The sequence below is a fragment of the Mycetomoellerius zeteki genome, unplaced genomic scaffold (genome assembly GCF_001594055.1).
Source record: "Mycetomoellerius zeteki isolate Tzet28-1 unplaced genomic scaffold, Tzet1.0 scaffold31, whole genome shotgun sequence".
Lineage (NCBI taxonomy): Eukaryota > Metazoa > Arthropoda > Insecta > Hymenoptera > Formicidae > Mycetomoellerius > Mycetomoellerius zeteki.
In genome coordinates, this window is record NW_017257294.1 from 5,108,356 (window position 1) to 5,132,137 (window position 23,782).

General features: G+C 34.3%; 1 protein-coding gene across 26 annotated transcripts in view; it reads right to left on the minus strand.

The window, feature by feature from the left end:
• slo (calcium-activated potassium channel slo) overlaps positions 1–21,473 on the minus strand; it is a 101,676-nt gene extending 80,203 nt beyond the window's left edge. For 18 of the 26 annotated variants that reach the window (XM_018451130.1, XM_018451145.1, XM_018451141.1 and 15 more), the window contains exon 1: positions 20,754–21,473. In XM_018451130.1, coding sequence (XP_018306632.1) covers positions 20,754–21,062 — 309 coding nt within the window. In that variant the 5' untranslated portion in view covers positions 21,063–21,473. The remainder of the gene's footprint in view (positions 1–20,753) is intronic. The other 8 variants (XM_018451135.1, XM_018451134.1, XM_018451129.1 and 5 more) reach the window with 1 other exon arrangement.
• Positions 21,474–23,782: the final 2,309 nt, after the last annotated feature.

Sequence of the window (23,782 nt, forward strand, 5' to 3'; positions counted from 1 at the left end):
CGCCTCTGTAGCTGAAAAGACTGTGCTGGTGTAAATAATATAAGAAGGAAAGAAAATAGAATTCTCCATCTCAACACAGATCTCAAGGAATTATACGAATCCATTGCGCGAACGCGGTCGATTCAAGCGCCACTGAATAATTCATTTTAATCGTGGTCCCCAAATTTATCTCGCGCTTCTTGTAGCAGAAAATGTGATGGAACACGGAATATACATTAAGATCTCATTATAATCACTTTTCACTCACGTTATTACACGCTATTTACACAAAGCTTATGATTATGTGCAAATTAAAAAAACTGCGAATTTCATACGTTTATTACGAATCCAAATAATCTTTCAGTAATAAATATTTCTCTTATGAGATATGGCGTAAAATATTTTTCTTCACAACATAAATGGAAGCAACGAAAAGCTTATAACACAAATGTATTCTTCTTATTATGATTAAAATATATCTGAAATATAATTTTAATTTATTCGACTGACATCATTAAACATAACAATGTTATATATATCACTTTTTTATAATATAAAAACAAAATAACAAATATATAACAAAATTATATAGATACAACAAAGTAAAAAATATAATAAAATTATACTCTTTATAAAAGAAGACCTACGTTTCGGCAATTAGTGTGAAAAAGTGATTAGTATTGTAAACAGCTTTTTAGGTTCCAAAACAAATGTATTGATTATCGCGTAAGCGATAAATCTTGATGTAAAAATTCAGCTTTCGAGAGGTTAAATATACTGCGCAGGCATGCATTTTCGATCGACCATAGCGCAACGTGCTCGACCCACTTCCGTTAAAATTAGAGGCTCTTCCGAGAGAGCGTTAGGGGACCATAAGCTTTCGGTCACCCTTGGCCACGCTGTGGGCGCCCTTCTGTCTCCGGTGGCCAAGCAACAACTCGAGTGCAAATAAACTGCAGGTTGACACCCACACACCAGCACAGCGGGCATTCATGCACTTTCTCGAGTGCGGGTGGCGACACGCGCACATTTGTGTATGTAGAACCGGCGCATTATATGCACGCTCTCGTTTTGTTTCCGCGATACCATTATGACTCCGTTTCCATTTGCGGCGGTGCTTCTGAGATACAAACTGGTTGAGCTGGTCGCTATCCGCACCCTCGAGAATGAGTCTCGAGAAGGAGGAGTCGGTGCGCCGTTAAATGGAAAGCCGCGAGTTTCCGCGGAGAAAAGTAGTTTGGTATAATATGTATTATAGCTTCTTAGTACTCGCCATTAGACTCGCTAAACTCGTAATTTGTACATACATTTTTACAGTAAAGGTATCAGTACTTTACAGTAAAAAGTAAATACATTTTGTAATGGAGAGAAACGTAGATTGTTTTTGATAAGAGCTTCCGACTATTAGAAAATTAAATAAAGTATATAATTTAAAGGGAAAAAGAGCAAGAGATAAAATAATGATATTTGCAAAAGAATTCCAGGAAAACGAGATTTCGTTGTAAAATGTGAAGAAATGCGACAAGAAATTCCAATTAGAAGATAGCATGATGAAAATTGCGGGTGGATGATAAACGATCGGAAAATCGTATCAAGATGTAACAACGGAAGGTGACGCATTGTAATTTGCATGAAGCTCGGAGCATCGACAGCACGCGAGCAAAAGCGTGTCATGGAGCCGCGCGTTATATATGAGCGTTTGCTCTCGGTACCGTGACAATATCGTATTATTGGCCGATAAGAATGCAACGTTTTCATACGACTATTCGTGCCAGTGCGACAGTACATTCCGCAGGGTTAAAATAGGTCTAAGCACGACGAAGGACGCTAATGCACGAGACAGACAACAAACGAGGACACGGAGGCCGAAGGAAATACAATATTATGATTCTCATTCTACTTCTCATTCTACCTGCCTCGGTATCCTTCGGAGTTTCATCCTTTGTTCGCTTCTACGTCGATGCGCCCCTTGTACCTTGTCAGAATAATCAAAATCTAGCTGCACGAAATTCGGTACCAGGCTACCAGCGAATGTAAGTATATAAAAACGGTAGGAAATGGATAGAAACAAGATCAACCGAATCAGTCCAGTAAACACAAGCGATTTATCTATAAACCTATTTGTAATTTATGCTTGTTATAATGCTTGTTAATTCGAGCTTTAAATGACTCTTTTACTTCCACGCGGGTGTGCGTGTGGGAGATCCATATACAAATTGCTCAATTTCATATCCGCAATTTATACACGAGCAACTGAATACGATCGTAAATGAAGTTTCAAAGGCTAAATTATAGTAGTAAATAATATAGACTGTTATTAGACATAAATTGTTGTACTTGTTAAAGTATAAAGTACCTTTCAATCATGTGTTTCTTAAAAATTGATGTTTGTTTAATATTCAACAGAGAGAAAATCGTCTCGCCGCTCGCTATTATTTCTTATATTTCAATAAGTGTCCATTGAAATTAATAGAGTGGCACAATTTTATTATTCATTTACATAGATACGCTTTAATGTCTAAAAGTGCTACAATTTTCTCAATAATGAATGTCATATCTTGACATTAAAGTGATCGTTACACTTTATAATTGTCATTATTTCTAACCAGATAATTATTTTTAATTTCGCAAGATTTTAAAATATATAAGTAACATGTAAGTAATTCTGTAAAATTAAAAAAAATTGTTTAGCTAGTAACAATGGCGTAGAATAATTAATAATACTAATCTGATAGAAATCGATATAACTACAATTAAGATCTCGCACGCATGGTAATTAAAAACGCGAATATACATAAGCAAGAGATGTATTTATAATCTCTTTATCCTGCCGTTGGCGTACATAATCCTAGCTTTTGTTCGTGTCATGGCCGCATGTTCTGCCACCTACGGTAATTAAGTCTCTCTTAACTAAAATCCGTCACACGCTTGTACTTGTTTCCCTTGCGTAAAGCTTTACGCAAAGACGCTTTCTCACACGTTTTAAAAGGATACCAAGCTTTTCGTTATTCGATAATTGTCCCTTTTAAATTACAATTATAAAAGCACAACCCACATTGATAATAACACATATAAGAGATATTGCATGCCAATAATACACGTATTAAGTTTAAGTGACATCGTTCGAATCGATACCAAGTAAATCATTCGCTTATCGAATATTTGATAAAACCAATCGCGTTTATGACGCATTTATGTACGCAACTAATTCAATCATGCATTAACAACATTACGCTTGTAATATGCGCAGTACATTAGAGAATTACAACATTATTGTGCGCTGATGTACATTATTCCATTTGCAGGATGCCGACACTAGTTTCAACAAATATTTAATATACTGAGAATGAAGTACATAGAACATTTCACACAAAGCTTGGCTTAATCATAATTATAATAATGTGTATTATTGATGAATTCAAAAATTGAATTATTTCAGGAAAAACTTTGAAAAACTAACAAGATTTAATCAATACATGCATTTAAATATAATTTTTTAAAAAAGTAATATATGTACAGATAGAATATTATACAATAAATATTATTTATTATGAATGTTATAAAAAATGTATACGTTTTACTATATGATTTTGAAAAATGTATGTAAATTAAAATTTTATTATATTATAAATATAATATATATAATTTTTAATATAAAATGTAACTAAAAGAAATGTAAAGGAAACCTAACTAAAATAAATCTTATTTTTTATTTCATTTTTTTATTTCATAAATGCGCACCTTGACTGGCGCGACGCTGAAATACATATAATTATCTGCAGCATTTTATATTTTTATTGTCGGTTATATAAAAGTCATTAGCCTGAAAGTATATCCAGATAAGATAAAGATAAAACAAAAATAATTAGGCATTATTTATTTAGAAAGGTAAAAGAATTGTAAATTGTTTCACTGCATTGTACATATTGCGTTTCAGCATGTACTGCAAATCCAATATCTATAATGCATGTTCAGTATCATATTATTTCTCTCGATAAAATGATATAGCGAAATGTTTAATCCTCAACTTTGGATTACCATAAATTCGAGATATTTTATTAATAACAAATATTGTTGAATATATTTTAATTACTTTAATGGCAAAACATTTACTTTCATTTGTTCTTATATTCTTTATTACACGCTTCTGAAATCATATAATCCCAAACATAAATTATAAATGAGAATCAGCACGAACATGCTACCTACATTAAATAATTAAACTATAAATATATCAAAAAAATGAAATAAAAAAGAAGATTTAATAACGTTATTACATTAAAATCTATTATTACGAAGTAACCGGAGCTAGAGTTATAATTTGAGTGGCCTACAAAAGTATCTTCTTAACGTTATCATATCTCCATGTAAGATAATAAATCTCTGCGATTCTCTTCGTAGAACGACCGCTTCTCGGCGGCAAGGGAAAAACGTAGCGAAACTACCTATCCCTCGTTTTCCTATCATGAATAATAACCCAATAGCATTAGAGAGTCTCGTGATAACGCTGTTCAACTACCCCGTCGGCAGGCAACATCGTGCTGTTGATTACTTAAAGCATTATCGGTCCCAGCCGGCTCATTGCGTCGTCGTTTGTGTTTACGAGAACGCTCCAAGGGGAAACCGCAAACACCAAACGTGACCCACTCGTTTTGCCCGAAGCGAGTCATAATCGACTCGCCACAGTAAGTTGATTCACGCCGAAAACCCTGAACGCTATTTTCGCCTACGTGCAGAGGCATAAGATTGGCAACGAGCGGGAACGAATCATCGATGATGGCGCACATAGAGCGACTGGCACGAAGACGCTCGCGATGAAATTAGCGTACCGACAGGTATGCGGAACATTACTGTCGCCATCGTCGTTTCCATCGTCATCGTGGTCGTTGTGGTCATCTTCGTCATCATGCGTCCGCATAGAGAACGAGCCTCTCGGAACATCTATACAACGTTCAAAGGCACCTTAGATAGCTGCGTTGCGACAGTCATTAGCACCGACAGACGTGCTATTAGTGTTACGCGGTTTCGTTCGACGTGTTCCGCACGTAACTGACTGACCGCATGTAGCTTCCTGTTTTGCGAAAATTCTCCGAAGGTTCGTTATCGCTGCGGAAGCTTTCGCCGATGATAACGTAACGTCGAGGGGTATTCGCGAAATCGCTGCGCTCTCTCTCGGTACGTACAAGCTGGTGAATAGAACGACAGTATATATGTCGAATTTTTTCTTATTATTGACAAAATAATTTCTGATAGATCCGATACATGGTAAAAATTGTTTTGGAGTATTTAAAAATAGCTAAATACAGATTTGAAAATAATTTGTTGAACTATCAAAATTATCGAGGGAGTAATCACTTAATCGTGGGACAGAGTCCGATTTAGCGATATCATTATAAAATTCATATAAAATCCCTATGTTTAATCCGATAATTATATATACAACCACGAGAAATCATTGTGTAATATTAATAAAAATCGTTTATTTTATCAAATGACCTCATACGTAGTGAAGAAAATTATATATAATCAAACGAAATTATACGAAATCAAACGAAATCGTGTAATCTGTGGGACAATATTTTAGCTAGGTACCCCCTCGAAAATTATTATATGTTTAAGCATGATGGACAATGTTGCAAAAAAATTTTGACATTATAACAACCATCTTGAGCGTCCTACACAATACTTTGTTGGTCCAACAAAGTTATTTTCAGATCTGTATCTAACTAAATTATTAAGTACTTCAGCAAAATTATTCTTTCCGTGTATATACATATATAAAATCCAAGTTTATGAAAGGCATACAAATGTGTAGAGAATACGGATTAAGATTTTAAAAGTTATCTGTAATTAAATGTAAGTTAATTAATCAACTACAGCCATGACATTTGCTTTGCTTCGCGTGCGAGTTCATGTTTTAGCATATTCTTCCACAATCATTCCATTATTTTATCAATATTATAGCGTGTTCCTTTTATATAAAGTACTTGCCTCTGCGTGCATCCTATAATCGTACGTGTATTGAGGACTACATGTATAAATTAAATTTATCATACTATATACATGATGCAGAGAGCTTTTAGCATGAATGTATTACATTCACACTGCGTTAAATTCAATTTCATTTCGTGTACATCATTAATCAGTCCTATTCACTGAACTATTAAATTTATTTACAATCTAAAGAAAAACTTGAGAGAAACGTCGATTATCCATAAAATTTTAAACATATGTTTTGTCGATTGAATTTTATTTATCGATGTTTATAGATAGAGTGAATAAATAAAAAGAAGAATATATGTCGTAATATTACGAAAATGAATTTATACGCAAATTATATACAAACAATTTATTTGCATACTCTTTACTTGTAATTTTACTTTTTATTCATTATCAAAAGTTATTTATATAGTAATTTAGTAAATTTATGCAACGTCGAACATAACATGTTATTTATATGCCACATTGTACACGATAAGTTACAGTACACCCTGCATATGTAAATGGTACAAGCCGCCGAAACTTACATGCATCCTGGAACTCACTGCAAAAAGGATGTTACAGGGTTTTTGCGATTGTACAATATTGGCTTGCAGATACCGTGATGATCAATCAAATGGAGGGAGCGGAGGAAAACGGACACACACGCTGTTCCGCCCTTGCGAGTCTCTGGTTATGAAAGAAAAAAAAGGAAAGAAAAAGTGGAACACAACAAGGTGCACATAACGCAAGAATATGGGCTGCGCTTGCAGGCGACTAACGATGTATTAAATCATGGAGGCGAGTTCGATTCGATTTCGCATACTCCAATTTTACCGTTTTTGCAACGCGGCGTACAGCTGTGAATGACATCCTGATGGGGATGGGAATGAGTGGAGAGATGAATGCAATCAGGCAGGATAGCTGAGCGGTAAATTAAAAGTGGGTTTATGCACGAGTATCGATTAAAACATTCCACGCTTGCACTTGCTGAAAGAGGACGGCTCACCGAAAGTAATAATTTATCACGAAAAATTACTGGGTTTAAAATGTCAGTTAATATTCTTAAGTATTTTTATATCTTATATTTACATTTGACACGCGCGCCTTTTAAACAAAAATCAAATAAATCTACGAGATTACACTTATTGATAAATACAGTGCATTATTTTAAAAATATATGAAAAAGAAACGTATGTATATACAGAGTGTCTCCCTAAAGGTGTTACAAACTGTATAAAATTTGTTTTCTATCTGTTAGTATCAAAGATAACTTCATACAATGACATTATTTATTAATATTCTTGAGGCTTTCACGGGTGTTACCTATGTGACAATCTTGCGTTTCGCGGGTTTTCTCCGTGTTCATGATCTGAACACGGAGAAAACCCGCGAAACGCAAGATTGTGACATTATTTATTCTTTTCTAGGAGTAATTTCGATATATTTGAAGATCATCTTTGCTTTTTCAATTGAAATTGCACATTTTTTTTACGTAATATGGTTCCTGTAGTTATTTTACATATAAAAGTATTAAAATAAAATTATCAAAGAATCAGTAATTTACGAGATATTTTATATTTTATTCCGACACATTTTGAAATATAAAATATCTCATAAATTATTAATTTTTTTTATAATCGTACCTTAATACTTTTATGCATAGAATAATGAGATGAATCGATTGATATAAAGAGAACACACAATTACTTTTTACAAATAATATGTAGTTGCATCATGCAAATAGCATAATTATTTTGAAAAGCAACTATATGATGAGATTTCTTTACACCAATTATGTATGTAAAGATAAAATAATAATTCATCTGTATCAATCCACTTCTCCGCTTTCTCTTTATAAATGAATTTACAATAATGAAGCAAATGTTCGATATTTGTGATTACGTTCAGTTTTAATTCCGACCAGAGCACTGCAACGTCAAACTCTTCATGACATAACGGAATTATAAAACAATAGCGCTCTTTCGCATTGCTCGTTTACTTTATTCAATCCCGTAACCGATTACTATTCAGGCGACAATAAATGTGATGCAAAGTTTTGGCGCTAATCTCATTTTTACGACGCTGTGACCCTCCGTGACGATAGTTTAAATTGCGGAAAAGCGCATGAAACCCAATTTCGCGAAGCGACGGATATCACGTACAACTGGGCTGTAACCCAGTTTCGACGGACGGAAATGCGTCTCGCTGTGCGCAACGCGACGTGAATGAAGGTTGGTTGCGTCACGATTTTCTCTGTTGCCTTAACATTCCCTCCGTCTGTCTTCTGGTTCCTTTAACATGTCATTTCTTTCTTTGACCGATCGTTCCAAGTCTAGCTCCTCTTCTCTTGATTCTTAAGTAATTTCAATGGATACGTCAGTTCAAGCTGAGAAGAGTTGTAGAAATCTCATTTCTCGTCCAGCACTTTACCGATAATCGTATCGTGTAAAGAAAGAAACTAATTTGCTACTTAAGTAATGTTGCTACGATAAAATTAATGCACAACTACATTTGTTAAACTAAACTATGTTTCTTCCATATCCAAGAAGAACGGAAAAGTATTTTACTTTGATAGATAAAGTATGAATATCTTTAGCAAAAGTGCTTTTTATCACGTAAAACATATACACATGCAACAAATCGAAATTTATTATATTATATCTTATAAAATAAATAAATTCACTTGGTATACATTTAGGAATCTCTTATACTCATTTAATACAATAAAAATTAAAAAACTTTTTTAAATACAAATGCAGTATAGCCTGAAGATAATATTATTTAATTTAACTTTTAATTAATTTAATTTATTTAATATAAAAAAATTGCGCAACAAAGTTAGCAACCGTATTTTAAGTTTTTAAAATTGAATCGAAAAGATGAGGGATATTTCTGAAACTGCGAAATTTTCAAGATCGTAATTTTTCCTAGAAATTTTCAAGATCGTAATTTTTCCTAGAAATTTTCAAGATCATAATTTTTCCTAAAAATTTTTAAGATCGTAATTTTTCCTAGAAATTCGATAAAGCTTAGCAACAACTTCTTGACATTTCACATTGTTCATGCTCGTTACAAGCATTCAATTTACTGCACAATGAAGAAGTTAACTAACTGGCGAGTTTATACATTACCATCAGTTCCACGGACGATCAACTCCTAAAGTGATAAGCGAGTAGTGTAATGCTTATTTGAAGATCGATACGGTTGTTTACTCAACTTACAGCGCATGAATATTACTGCACGACAGCGCGCGCACACACGTCCAACTTTCTATATTATATATTTCTATATAATCACGTCCTCTATCCTGCTAAAATCGATCAATGCGCTATTCTACGTAGAAATAATATCCGCAATATTATCACAGTGGGTAATTTTTTCTCGATCGACAATATAATAGTCATGAAATATTTATAGAAAAAAAAACGAGTAGAAATCCCATTGCAACTAGAGTCCCTGTTTTACTTTTTAAGATTGCAAGCCAAAAGACAAAGGATAAAGAAATTTATCTGTTTCTTTGTTGAAAAGTAGAAACTTCTAATTTCTCTTTCAGTCTCTCCAATCGGAAGGTGTTCACTCTCACCTTCGATCTTTTTCTCGTTTGGTATTGCTTGACCGACATGAATGGTTCGAAGCTCTCAATTCATTATCTGGGCCAGAAATATTTTTACAGCGAATCGTCGAACATTTTATTGCGTATCATGAATCCAGGTCTAATCTACGTATTCGGCGAAGTGGCCATCCGGCGGATGCCAAAAGCCGAAAGTACTTACGAGCGAGCCGAAAGCCGAGCGCGTCACTTGACAGCTGCATAACGCAAGGCTACGTGATCATGCCACGTGGATTATGATCTGTCTACATATTTGCAGGTCGGTTTAATTTTATACGCGTCGAAAAGCTCGACGCCATCCTGCTATATCAAGGCGCTTCTCAAAGATTGTGAGTATGTATCATTTTCCAGAAGTTTACAGTATCGTCGGATACCCTTAACGAAATTAGATCCGCTATTGCGCACGTCTTATCAATAATTACCCATTTCCCACGGATATGAGAGAGTCCGGATATATTCGAATGATAACGACTCCAGCACCGCTAACATACGATCGAGGAGCGATCCATGTATAATATAGTTTAAGAGTTAAATCTGGGTTGACTCCACGGTTAGCCAACCAATTACAAGGATTTCGTAGTTAATCCCGCTTCAACTTTCAGCTCACGTCGTAGGAATCGACGTCGCTTAAACGTCTGGGAAACGGACGGATTTAATACGCCACCTGAACCTCTAATGCAAAACCGTTATAGCCGTTTCTAACGAGACCAGATGCGATGTAACGTACAACGAGATGCGGGGACTTTCGCACCCCGGATTTCGAACCGTGCAGATCCCGTACTTAGATGATCCTTCCTTAACTCAGTCGACACAAACTAAAAGTAACATAACATTAATGTTATAATTTCGAATGTAAAATTATTTACACTCAACAACATAAACGTAATATAATATATGGTATTATATAATAGTTGCTTTGTTGAGTGTGAAATTATATAACATTAAGGATACTCTCTAAATTTTTTGGAGTGGAATCTTCACTGTAAAGTGTGAAAATGAAACTAATTTTGAAAAAGAGTGGCTTAATTTTCAATCTTTGAGAATGAAATTCACTCTAAAAATTTTAAAATATATAAAATTATATGTTATATTACTTTTAATTGGTGTTGATTGGGTAATACACAGTATGTTCGTCATTTTATAAATGTGCTAACTTTTTATTATTTTATTTTAATGTCTAATATGTGTCACTAGTAATGTGATTTCTTTAAGAATTAGAATCATAAACATCCGTGCTTTCACGACAAACGGAAAAAAGGAGCTCTTACAATTGCACACATTTTTTTTACATGTGCAAAACGAATAGTAGGTTGAATCTCATCCTTACAGAAATAGATGAATGTTCTCCAAAGTCGTTTCGTTTCTTTCAGTTTCAGATATTCTTTCCAACACCTCCTTCAAGCTCTCTCCGCGTTGCCGCAATGACAGAAAAACTACTCATAGTCCTCATTCAGTCTTAAAAAAACTGTTCGATCTGACGGTTTCATTTGCGACACTTGGCGTATCGATCGCGCCAGGTAGGTTGGTCATGCTGAATTAAATATACTCCAGTAGGTACTCTATGAGACGGTCACGACGGATATTCTGTAACTCGGTAAGTCCTAATGCGAGAAATAAGACTTGCGTCGTCGGCTTAAAGATGTCACGATTGTGGCTTCGCACTTCTTATCCGATTATACATAATGTGAAATGTATGAACGTTATGTTACATTACTTCTTAGCTCCGTCCTTCAATTTTTGTTTTATTTAATTTAATTTGAATAATATTTGGATGATGCGCGTATTAAAATTACTGTTAATGTACATATAATGTCGGTAATATTTGATAGATTTAGGAATAATTTAAATTTAAATTAAATTTTATTTTTATAGTTATAAAATCTGAAATAAAAGAAACAAATAATTGAAAATATCATTTTTCTCTATCGTTATTAAAATAATATATATATATGTTCTTTCACATATATAATATACATAAAATATATATAATACCTATACATGTAATTACCAAATATATTAGTATATAATTGTGCTAATATACAATAACTCGTTACGAAACTAAATCAAGATAATACTTATTATTAATATTATTAATAATAATATATTAGATTAGATTATGTTATATTGATAATACCTGAATATAATATATTAATAATAATATTTTATATAATATAATATAACATTTATTATAATTAATAATATATTATTGTTTCTTTTCATATATCTTGCTTTATTTATTTATTTCATCTCAAAATACGAAGAAAATACGCGTTCAATATAAAGAATACATATTCTCATTTGTTCTCATTTATTTAGTTCCTGCAGAAATCTTTTATCGAATCCAAAAAACGAATCACATCGAGATTTTTCTTTTTTTGTTCTTCACCATTTTAAGTTAGAAACGGATATTAAACGTATCATGCACAAAAGATCACGCTAAACAAAGTTTGGAGACACACTTCAATAGCTTGGAAATGGATAATCGCAAAATCAGTTTTTCCTTTTTTTTTTATCAGAAAAACTTTTTACTTTATTTCTTTTTTTCCTATTTAAGTGTAATCAGATATAATCACATTATCATTTGATATCATATTATTGTTTAACACTACAAAAGTAATTTGATTACCACGCGCAATTTTATCACATAAAATCGCAACAACATTTCATCGTTGGACTGTTGACATTTCCTTCAAAATAAATAATTCATTACTTATGAGTTTACGTTTCATTTATCTTGAAAATGCAAACAGTAATAATGCTCCTCTGCCTTGTACTTTCCCTATATCAACAATCAATATTGTCTTGTTTCGTAATCATGTTCAAAGAATTCCGAACATCTAGATCTCTTCCAGAAAATAATGGAGACGAAACTCAGCATCGTGAAATTCTTCAATATTGACGTTGCGTCCTGGGAGTTTGCATTAATTCATCTGGTAACCATCTCATCCTTCCCACGAAAAATATTTCACAAATATGAAACGCTCTTTAAAAGAAACGCGACATCTTTTCCACGTGAGAAAAAAGAATAGTTATGTGCACTTTGCAACTTCAGTAGTGCAAAAACTCTGTTTTGTACATAGTTAATATGTATATAGGAAATGTTCCAGTCTCAAAGCTAATTAACTTTCATTTACAAAATATCTTTACTCAATTTAAAGTTGATTTACACTTGACTAAAATTTTTATTTGTTATAATAATACTGTTTCCCATTCTAGTCTCTTCACAAATTGTCTTTAATTCTTACATTAAAATTTCATTAAAATAATATTTTGATATAAACAAAGGTATAAACGAAGATATAAAAAAATTCGGGAATCTGATCCTGAAATCTCTAAATTCGCAACGTCCAGTCTTATAACTTAAAAATTATTGATATTTGAGTATTTTTATAAAAAACTGGTTCCAAAGCGAACAAACCGGACACGAAAGAAAGTGCGAGACATTTTTGTGAAGAGGTGAGAAAAGATATTCCGTGTGTATGTATAATACGCGTATCGATCGACGTATCTTCGTCGTACTAAATTAAACATACCCGAGTCCGTGCAAGACGACATCAGTTGGCCTATAACTCGATGAGCTTTAACACGGGAAATAAGACGCGAGACACGAACTTGAAAACCAATACAGTCGTCCGTGGAAACGGCAACAACAACCAACGTTCGATGTCTCGTCCGCGTTAGATCGCGCCACGCCGAAGTAACTTTTATCGCAAGTAATGTTATCTTTGTCGTTGGTTGCCGCAGAGGTAAATGTCAACGACGTTATTGACGGATAAAGTGCATCGACGTAACGCGCACGATAGCGTTGAAACTTATCTCTCGTCATGTCGATACTGCGGCGAGAGTACAAGAAAATTTTAGAGATGGAAGCGTGCTCAATCATAAAAAACGATCATCCCGCAATTCTCCGCAATATTGAACGTTTAATGATTAAATTCAAGTAGTATTATTATTATCCTACTTTGATATTTTCTTTGTCTTTTTTCTGCTTTATGTACAATATTCGCGACGATATAATTCGGTAATAGTGACGCTCTGACTTCGCTACGGTTCCACTTCGTTATCCATTTTCGACGATAATAAGCGTATAGAATTGATCGACTACAGTACGCGCCAAAAAAAAAATGCGACTCTCACAACTAACACTTCAGTTGTCGGTTTAGTTAAATAAAGTGAGTGGACGGGGGGGTAAATTTGATTATAACACAAATATTTTGTCCTTCTTACCAAATATTTATTCGATATGATTTTCTTTAATTGCAATCATTGCGTTACTGTGTCACACTCAGCAAACATAATAGTGATTAAAAGAGAGTCGCAATTTTTTTTTTGCGCATACTGTAGAAGCTGATTTTATAAAATTGGTTTAGGTATTCAAATCGAGTTTGAAGAATGAATCTTATAACTAAGCGATTTACGTGCACAATCAACTTTGATTTGACTATTGATCAACAGTAATAAAATTATCTCCAATTATTACACAATAGCAGATAATAGTATTATTCTCATTATTTCAAATACTAATGATTACAATAATCACTCACAAATTCTATAACAATCATAATTAAATAATATTCGCTAATTTGTAAAATAGAGAATATTATTTACGTACATACATATATTTACTGAAGATGTGTATATTTAGTGAATATGTGTATATAACAATTTGGGAAACCAAGAAACCATTATTTCAAAAACAGAAGATAAAAAACACACACACACACAGTCGCATAAAATTTTTCTATCCCAATCTGCAAAATGACATTAGTTGTTCTACCTCCAAAGTATTGATGTTATCGTGACCTACTATCCTATTTCCTTTGCAGAATACTGCGCATGCATTTTAACAAGCGACAGCAATTTAACGAGTAACATTGCGATAAATATCTTTTCTATAATGTTCGATAACTCACATATGTGTATTATTCATGTAAGAGCGTTTATATTATTTATAAACGTGCATAAATTGAAATGTACATACAAGTGAATACGTACGTATATGTACAATATATTACACCACATTGCGGAAGAATTCCGAATCTTTATTGGTTTTCTGTCTCTACTCGATTCTCTCGGATTTACTTGCACTATTGCAAGATCTGAAGAGACAGTATACACGTGTTTATTTTTTATTTAAGAGAAATGAACCTATTTTCGCTCAAAACAGATCTGTGCTTAAATATTTTAGAGTAAATTTATATACATATCCAATTCCGTTAACTGCGCGCCGAAATCTTTTTCAGTCTTAAAACGCAATTATAAACAAAACTAGAGTAGTAATATTGACAAACAATTTAATAATTTTGGTGCTAGTAAGCATCTTATTGTTAGAAGAATATTAATAATTTGATAATTTAAGCACATCTTAAGAACTATAAACAATTTAATTTATTGCGAAAAATATTACCTCAGCCGGAATTTGAATCGAGATTTCCTATATTACAAGATAATTTTTATTTTTTATAAATATTTCTTGCTTCACAAAAAATGAAAAATTATTTCTCTGAATTATATTATGCCATTCATAATTATATAATAATCTAAATTAAATAATTAATCTAAATTAAATAATTTAAATAAATGATTTTTAAAATAAATCGCATTTTTTTGTCATAAAATCAAATAGCATCCGCGTGTGTCGTTCGCCCGAATCTTTGCTACGCATATTTTCTCACCTTTGTAATAAATAAAGCATCAACAAGTACACACTCAAATTGGAGCAAAAACTGGACATTAATTTCTACCATAAAAAACATGGAAAACGTGTTTCTGAAGTAAATCGTGCATCACGTAAACATAAATCGCGGATGCATAATTCATATAGTTGTCTGTCGCGTGGTTATTTGTACGATTTTTTCGCGAGCGCGCGTTGTGCTACACTCCAACAGTATAAATTCTATAAATTCCTACCGGTATATTTTCGAGTGTATATTATCATTTATGGTTTGCGCTTGAACATAGGCAGAACTATCGAGAAAAGTCCGGTTAAAAAAGTTGCCCGCTCGTGACGCGTCGAACGATGCATAGCGCAACAAGATAAAAAGTTGGCTATCGAGAGACAGCTTAAATACTCGAGAAGTTTTTGGCTCCGAAATGGGCGAATTCGCATTTTACTATTTTCGCATCAACCAAAAAACTGGAATTGATATGTCAAAGAGGATCAAAGCTCGACGTTTCACATAGTTAGCAAATATGAGTTCTCGTGCAAGAAAATTAGAATTCGATATAATCATGCAAAAATGAACGAATATGGAACGTGACATAGATAAATATCGTTAACGAGAAGGCAGTATGAACAGCTTGCCAAATTCCGTTCTTCTGGTTCTTCTTATCAAGCATTTCGTGAGTAAAGTTGGTGAAAAGAATTTTAATTAATTAGCTATCAAAATTAATTAATTAGCATATAGATAATTTTGTTACGTTACATTATTCATTAAAAGACATTGTTAAATATTCAGAAGGTAGAAATAATCTCGCAATTAAATTAATAACTTTATTCACTCATATCTTTGCAATTATGTTTATAACGTTTATTTCAAAAATTTAATATAAAACATTGTATTAAAAAAAAAATTAAAATATATCAAGATATTATATTAAATCGAAATATTATATATTACATTGTTACTTTGTATTTGTTTTGAGGATGTACGTAAATTAAAAGCGCAGAACCTTTTTACTACTTCCATTTCGTTACAACTTTATAAATGACAGTAATATCATAAAATGTCATGAATGTTAAATATCTCTCGAAATAAAATTATTCAGTTTACTTGCAAATGTCACACAATTAAATTTGTAGGGGATAAACTTCTATCGTTAACTTAAAAAATAAAAGAATGACATTTTTTTTTTTTAGAGCTAGAGCAGTTCGACTTTTCTATGAAAGCAGCGTCTAGACAGCGTAATGTTTCTTGACTTATACTTTGCATCTCTGTAATTACTTGCTGCTAGAATAAAGTCAAGAACTGCTGCTTCTAATCCCAGTGCGATTCGAGGTCACGAAGGTCGATACAAGTTTAGTTTCAATGGCGCCAGCACATATTGGGATCAACTCTTAAAAATCATGCCAAAAGTGGTTTATACTAGACTTCGTCTAGTAAACTTGCTCCAATATGTATATGCCATTTAAAATTTAGATTGTGCTTAATTAAGATACAAATTATATCTCTACAGCCACGATACTTGATCTCAAATAACAAGTATTACGTTGCGAAGGCCAATTGCCAATATTCTAATGTCGAAAGCACATAAATTCTATCAACGTAAGATTATACACGTCTCGAAAAAGGAAAACAATATTTTAAAACCTTTTTTTCTTCATTCAATATTCACTATTCAATCTTTAAAAACGAGATGATTTTCCACGCTCATCTGACATTTTTGCATAAAAATAAAAAATTTAATCTATTGATGAATTGTACCGTAAAGAAACAATATTTCATTTTTCAACGATTTTAATATATCATACAAACTGCTTGACCTGAATCCTATTTCGTAGTTTTTATCTTTTTTCTTTGTACTTTTTCTTTATGTAATACTGTTTTGCATTTCGACTTGTAAATGAAAATTAGAAAGTGTAAACTGAAAAAGTGAAAATAATCAATATTAACTTGGTCAACAAAATCTTCATTCTAAGGAAAATACTTCATGGAAATATATATGGAAAAAAAATGTTTCTGATTTACAGCTAGTTCTGATTAGCTGAAATTGCCTTAGCTATTGTAGCTATGAATTTGCTAATACATACAAAGAATTTGCTGCTGTAGCTAATATAAGGACATGATAGCAAAATATGCATGTCTGTTACAGATCGATTTATTTAGCAATATGAAGTTAGTTGTCACAGTTCGTGTAAAAGAAAATTGTCTCAGTTAAATACGGTTTGCTGAAACTATACTTGTTACCAAATTGTCTGTTACACAGAAAACATTTGCTGCAATACATCGACATAATAGCAAAATGCTTGTCTGTTACAATGATAATATTTAGGCCTCACAGCTAATGGAAATTAGACCTCGCAGATACGACATTAGGTATCCACATAATGCTACTGAATTTAGCTGCCATACCTAATTTTTAGCTGTGGCAGCTAATCTTTCTTTTCCGTGTACCGTTTTCTTTACAAATTGTTTCTTATTTAAAGGTTAATAAATTTTCCTGACAACATTATTGTTATAGCACGGTCTAAATCTCCTCACTAGAGTCGTGAATAATGTAAAATGTTACAAGCTCGCTGACCAGCAAGAAACTTGTAAACAATATTTAACCACATTAATTTTATAGCTGAGTCGTAATGGTCAGCATGTTGTCAGATAGAAACTGATTGTTAATTAATTATGAAACGCATCTTAACAGAGTAACTATTAGTATTAAACAACTTATAGAAATTTTATTTAGATTAATGGAACTAATGTTAACTTTATGTTAATAATTTAAAAAAATTAAAAACAATTAATTTCAACTAAATATAAAAATGTGTACTATTTAAAACTTGTTTATTAATACTATTAAGAAATTTTTCAAAGTTTAGAAGTTTAGAAATTTTTCTTGTTTAATGATGCAAAATAATTGGCATCATAATCGGTGATATCATCTTTATCGTCCTTCAGAGATATAATGATATATTTTTCTCGTAACCAAACAAAGATTTTTAATATAATCTGTTGCGCTTCTCGGCGAAAAATGCAATTAATGGATTAAAGTAGATAGATTCAGAAAGGAAAATCGACTCCCAATTGAGATTATTCAATATGTGTGATTTCAGATTGCATAATCGAATCGATAGACAAGCAATGTCTACAGTCTTATTTATCATGGAGAATATTAAAATCGTTTCGCCAATGTCCTTGTCATCAATAAACCGTATTATCGATGGCAGCTTGCTGTCGGCCGTGATTGAAATTCGGGATCGGCAATATGACGTAAGTTCCTATATTCACAGTCGGAATTGTAATTACAATCTGAACTTTGTCGACTCGATCTCGCATGGTCGACTGCAATCTGTCGTCAGGCTCGGCCTCCACGAGTAGGCTAAGTTTCTGCAAGGGCACGACATCGATAACTCTGCGTCACCGCAAAATGCGGAACAAATGCACGATCTAATTTTTTTTTCACAGCAAACGGAAAAACCAACAAGAGTCTTGCGTTGCTTCTTCGACGTAGCTCTCGAAATTACCCTAATGTAACCGCGATCGTAAATTGGGACTCGTTCTCCCAATTTATGCTCCTGATAGAACGAAGGATTCTCTTACCCTGACTATAAAATTTGAATAAAGCCATTCGTAAATTGTGCACTGCCTTCCCGCCCGACTTAACGCATTCAACCGGAAGCAGGGGCAAGGGTGTAAGAAGAAGAACAGCCAACCAGAGGACGGCTACCCACATAGTTCAAGGAGTAAATGTATTCGAGTGTTGGGCGCTCCGAAAAGATATCCTAAGGTTTGTTCGCGTCGCATGCTCCAACATGTTCCAATATGCCCTACCATAGCTCTTACTCACTCCAACGCGCTTGATAGAGTGAGTAGGAACTATGGTAGGAGCATGTTGGAGCATGTTGGAGCTTGTGGCGCGAACAAACCTCAAGATAGAACCGAAGACAAGAAAGAGCTACCGGACTGGTCACGATGGCGACGGAAACGCACTTTCAGGGTGGAACACGCACTGCGTAGAAACCACCCCTCTACCTCGGGACTGTTACCGTGTCTGGTTCCACGAACGAAAACTGGGTCACGTACACTCGTACTGTCATGCGAGCTCGAGACTAGGAGTCTTGTGTGCGCGCACGCGCGTGTACACGTGTAAGTGGCCGCGAATTTACGTGTATACACGTTTCGCCACTAGTTCTCACCCCGTAGAACGTCCGGGATGCGCGACGTCAATCCTCATGCGTCCGGGTAGGGCACTGTGGCGCGTGATACGAACGGGGATGGATGAATCCTCGATATCGAAATTCCTGCCACGGTATCGTCCAGTAGAGTCAGGATCGAGATCGAGAGAGAAAGAGAGGGGGAGAGAGAACTTTTGAATTAGATTTAAACGACAGTTTAATGCCGACCCGAATTTTCATTAATGGCATCTCGTGACTGGCACGAATCTGCACGGAACAGTTTTAATCAGTATATCCCTCTGTCCCATCTTTTTCCCTTACCCTCTCAATCGTCACTCTTATCGGATTTTCTTTAAAATCAGTTTTGTACTTTCTTCGGCGTATGACCTATTTAGCCGAATTGTATTTCATTTTCTGGAAATCCGATTACAAATATAATTTAATAGTATTGCAGCGGAAGAATTTTATCGAGTCTGATAAATGTCTTGCTGTGAGCAGACTTTAAATAGGGAAATTTTTGGATGGATCAAAAAATTGTTCTGTTACCGTATTAGATATAGTTGTAAGATTGAAATAATTTATGAATGTACATGGCTATATTCAATTGTCAAACAAGTTCAACATAAATCATTAATATTATTCTATATCGAATAGTTTCAGAATTTTATCTAATGAATATTATTCAAATGATTTGAGAAGAATATAATTCACAAACACATAACTTTGGAAACAAAAGACTCGACAATATATTTATCAACACGGAAAGTCGTACTTGGTTTACTATTGTTATTTGTCCTTGAGTAACAATAGCTGTATAAGAACAACTAAAGCATTATTATTATATTTGAAAATTAATTTGAAATTCTTTATATTTCACACAATACAGATTATTATCTTCTTAATACTTCTATCTTTTTTTGCAAATAAATTTTTTTCTGTGTTTGACAGTGTCATAGAAATGTTCTTCTTTAATATAAATCAAAATTAAATACATAAATTTCGAAATTAAAATATAGATAATATGGATAGTAAAATAAAATAATAAGAAATAGAGAGAAAATAACTGTAAAAATAAATTAAATGAAAAAATCAATTTCTTTTTCAAAAAATCATTTTTAATTATTTTGCATTTATTGAATGTTCTAATAATCAAATCAAATCGATTCATGGATGGAAAACGCACGCAAGGGATATTAATAATATAGGTCACGTTGCAAGTCACTATACAAATATTATTGACGGTGTATATGCTTCTATATATTGGAATTATATTTCTCGATTATCAGTGTAATGATCAAACAGTCCTGAAACGCCGGGACACAATAATTATAAAAAGAAAATAGAAAATCTCACCAGGATACGTCCAGTGGTGGTCTGTCCGGAAATCAGCTCGCCGGCCCAGTCCTTGGCCTCGGTCATAAAAGTCCCCTCGAACTCCTTGCCCTGGCGGGCCGTCTTTTGCTCCTTCTGCTTCGGGTCATTTGGGGAGAGTTCGGGCTCCTTGCGACAGCAGAGGAAGGCGAACGCACGCCAGAGGAGCACGATCAGCAGCCCGGCGAGGAAGGTGAAGATGCTTGACAGCAGGAAGCACCACCATTTCCGTTCCTTGAGGCAGCCTTCTAATGTCACCGGGGGCTGCACGGTCGTCCCTTCGGTCGTCATCCCGGCGGATCTCTGCTGCCCCCGGGTCACACATTCACCGGCGACTATCACAATCACAAACGGCAGCTGCGGCGGCCAGTAGGACGCACTTTATACGCTTCATAATTTCGCGCCGCCTCCGGGAGATGCGCGACACGCGCTAAGAAGGATCCGTACACGGCTTGCTTTCGCGTCCTCACGATACGCAGCCACCACAAGCTTCTTCTTTTCCTTTTCTTCTTTTATGAGCGTGCACTCTGTTCAAAGAAAAAAATCACCGAATCTCTTCCTCTCTTCTTTCTTTATACTCTTCTGCCACGCACAATCGCTGACACCTAGACCTCGTCTTCCACTCTTATTCTCTCAACCCCCCCCCTCTCTCTCTCTCTTCTTTCACCTCTCGCACTCTTCCTTTCTTTCCCCTTCTCTTTCTCTCTCTCCTTCTTTCTCTCTTTCTTTCCCTCTCTCTTTCTCTCTCTTTTTCTCTATCTCTCTCTCCTTCTTCTTACCACTCTTTTACTGTAGTGTCTTCAATTCTAATTATTAACGTCTGTATTTGTTTGCTCCGAAAAAGTGCCTTCTATCTTGTTCACAAGCACCTTTTCTTCAAGAATCACTCAATCACCATCGTTGACTCTGACTGACGCACTACTGTCCGCGACTGACAATTCGCTATCCTCGTCAGAAGTCTACTTCGAGGCGAATGTACACGTCGAATGTACACTTCTCTGCTGAACACACGAGAATCACCGAGTACGGCGTCCTTAGCAAAGGCGCTCCGCTTTCCTATCCACGTAGCTATCACGGTACGCGCAGTAACCAATCGTGGATACCTGATCCTGATGGCCCGAGGACTTGCGCCGTGTTGATTCGTTCTTACCACCCTCGGCGGCAGCCGCTGCCGCCGCCGTCACTGATGCCGCAGGTGTGTATCGCTTCTAATTGGAGTCCGTGATTGAAAAGGATGGCCGGAGCAATACAGAGAACAGGCAGGAGACACAACTCACTGAACACTGTACTATCGCGTATCACATACGCGCGCTCGTACGAATACACAAGTACGCAAGACGAGTTCTTTCCGTTTCCACCGCGTTTATATAGCTCTCTTGTAAATCTATTTATGTATACATATATTTATACATATACAATTATACTCTTTTAATTTTTTTTACAGTATAGGTGCGTGCGTGTACGGTGCGGACGTAGCAAGCGCGGATCGCGATCGCGTACGCGAACGGAACGCGAGCGGACGATGCGCGACGACGACGCGGACGACGACGTTTTATTTTTCCTCCTTTCCTCTCCTCTTCTTTCTCTATCTCTTATATCTACGACCGCGCGCGCCCGCTCCTCTTAACCTAATCGGCTGAGCACCACCGACGGCGACGACGACGACGACGACGACGAGGACCGAATGTCTCGACGACCATACCACTGCTCCACAGCAATCAATACGCAACAATGGACCAGGACCAATAAGCTCGGAGCTTTTCCTGACGTAGACGCACGCTCTCTCGCTCTCAGCCTATCCCCTACCACCCCACGCGGCCAAACTGGTACGGCCGCATTACCTGGGGGGGCGCCGCGCGCGGCTGCGCTAAAACGAGCACGACTACTTACAGGCGCAATGGGGGTTGCTCGCATGAAGCATAACGGGGGTGCGCGCGATTATTTAACCGAAAGCTCGCCGTCTGCATTTTTGTAAAGAAAAAAATTCTAGTTCATTCCTAACATCTTATCCATTTTTGAAAACATTACTGCTCCTATACGAGAAGTAAATATGTTTATAAAAATGGAATTAGAAAATATACATCTTAAAACAAATAAATGTTAGATCACATTTTTATATAAGATATACAATTTAAATAAGATATACAATTTAAATAAGATATACAATTTTTTAGTGTTATAAGAACGCAGTTTTTTATTTGTTTATAAGTTTTTTTTTATCAATTTGGGAATATTGTAATGATTATAAAACAGTTATACTACTCAGGAACTTCTTTTATTAAAATTTTAATTTCAGTGTATAAATGCGTAACTTACATTTATTAGAATTATAAATTACATCTCTTGCTATAATTATGTAGAGATTTGTTATTTTTTTACATTAAGCAGATTTGACATAATTAAAAAAGAGATTTTTTATCATAATCCGTGATTTCAAGCTTCTCTTGATTTTATTTCTCAAGTTTTTTATAAGTATCTATTAATATCAGATGTATACAACTTAATATATAAAATAATAAAAAAATTAACTTTGCAATTCTAAAAAATTATGTAAACGCTGAAATTCATTTTTTAATTTTCTGAAAATTAATCTTCAGCTGGAACAGCGAATTTTGGATCAAACATTTAGCAGTGGCGTTATCTATCTGAAGCAGACGAGTATAATAATAGAATTAAGTTCCGATAACAACGGCAACTACTCCAGATGGTAAATTAATGCTAAAATTAAAATATATAAGATATATTGCATAATTAGTTAAACTAGGTGCACAAGTATTTTTTATATGAAGTACTTATTTAAAAGTATAGATAATATCGTTAATAAGTGAACAATTATGTATGAATACCATTTTTCAAAAATAAGCAATATAGTAATTTCCGACTAAATAATTAAAAAATTTTAATAGAAAATTTTAATTTATGTAAAATTATGCTGTAATCTTTATTGATTTTTTTTTATATTGAATAAGTTCGCAATTATGACTTTAACAACAGATGCTATTAAAGACCGA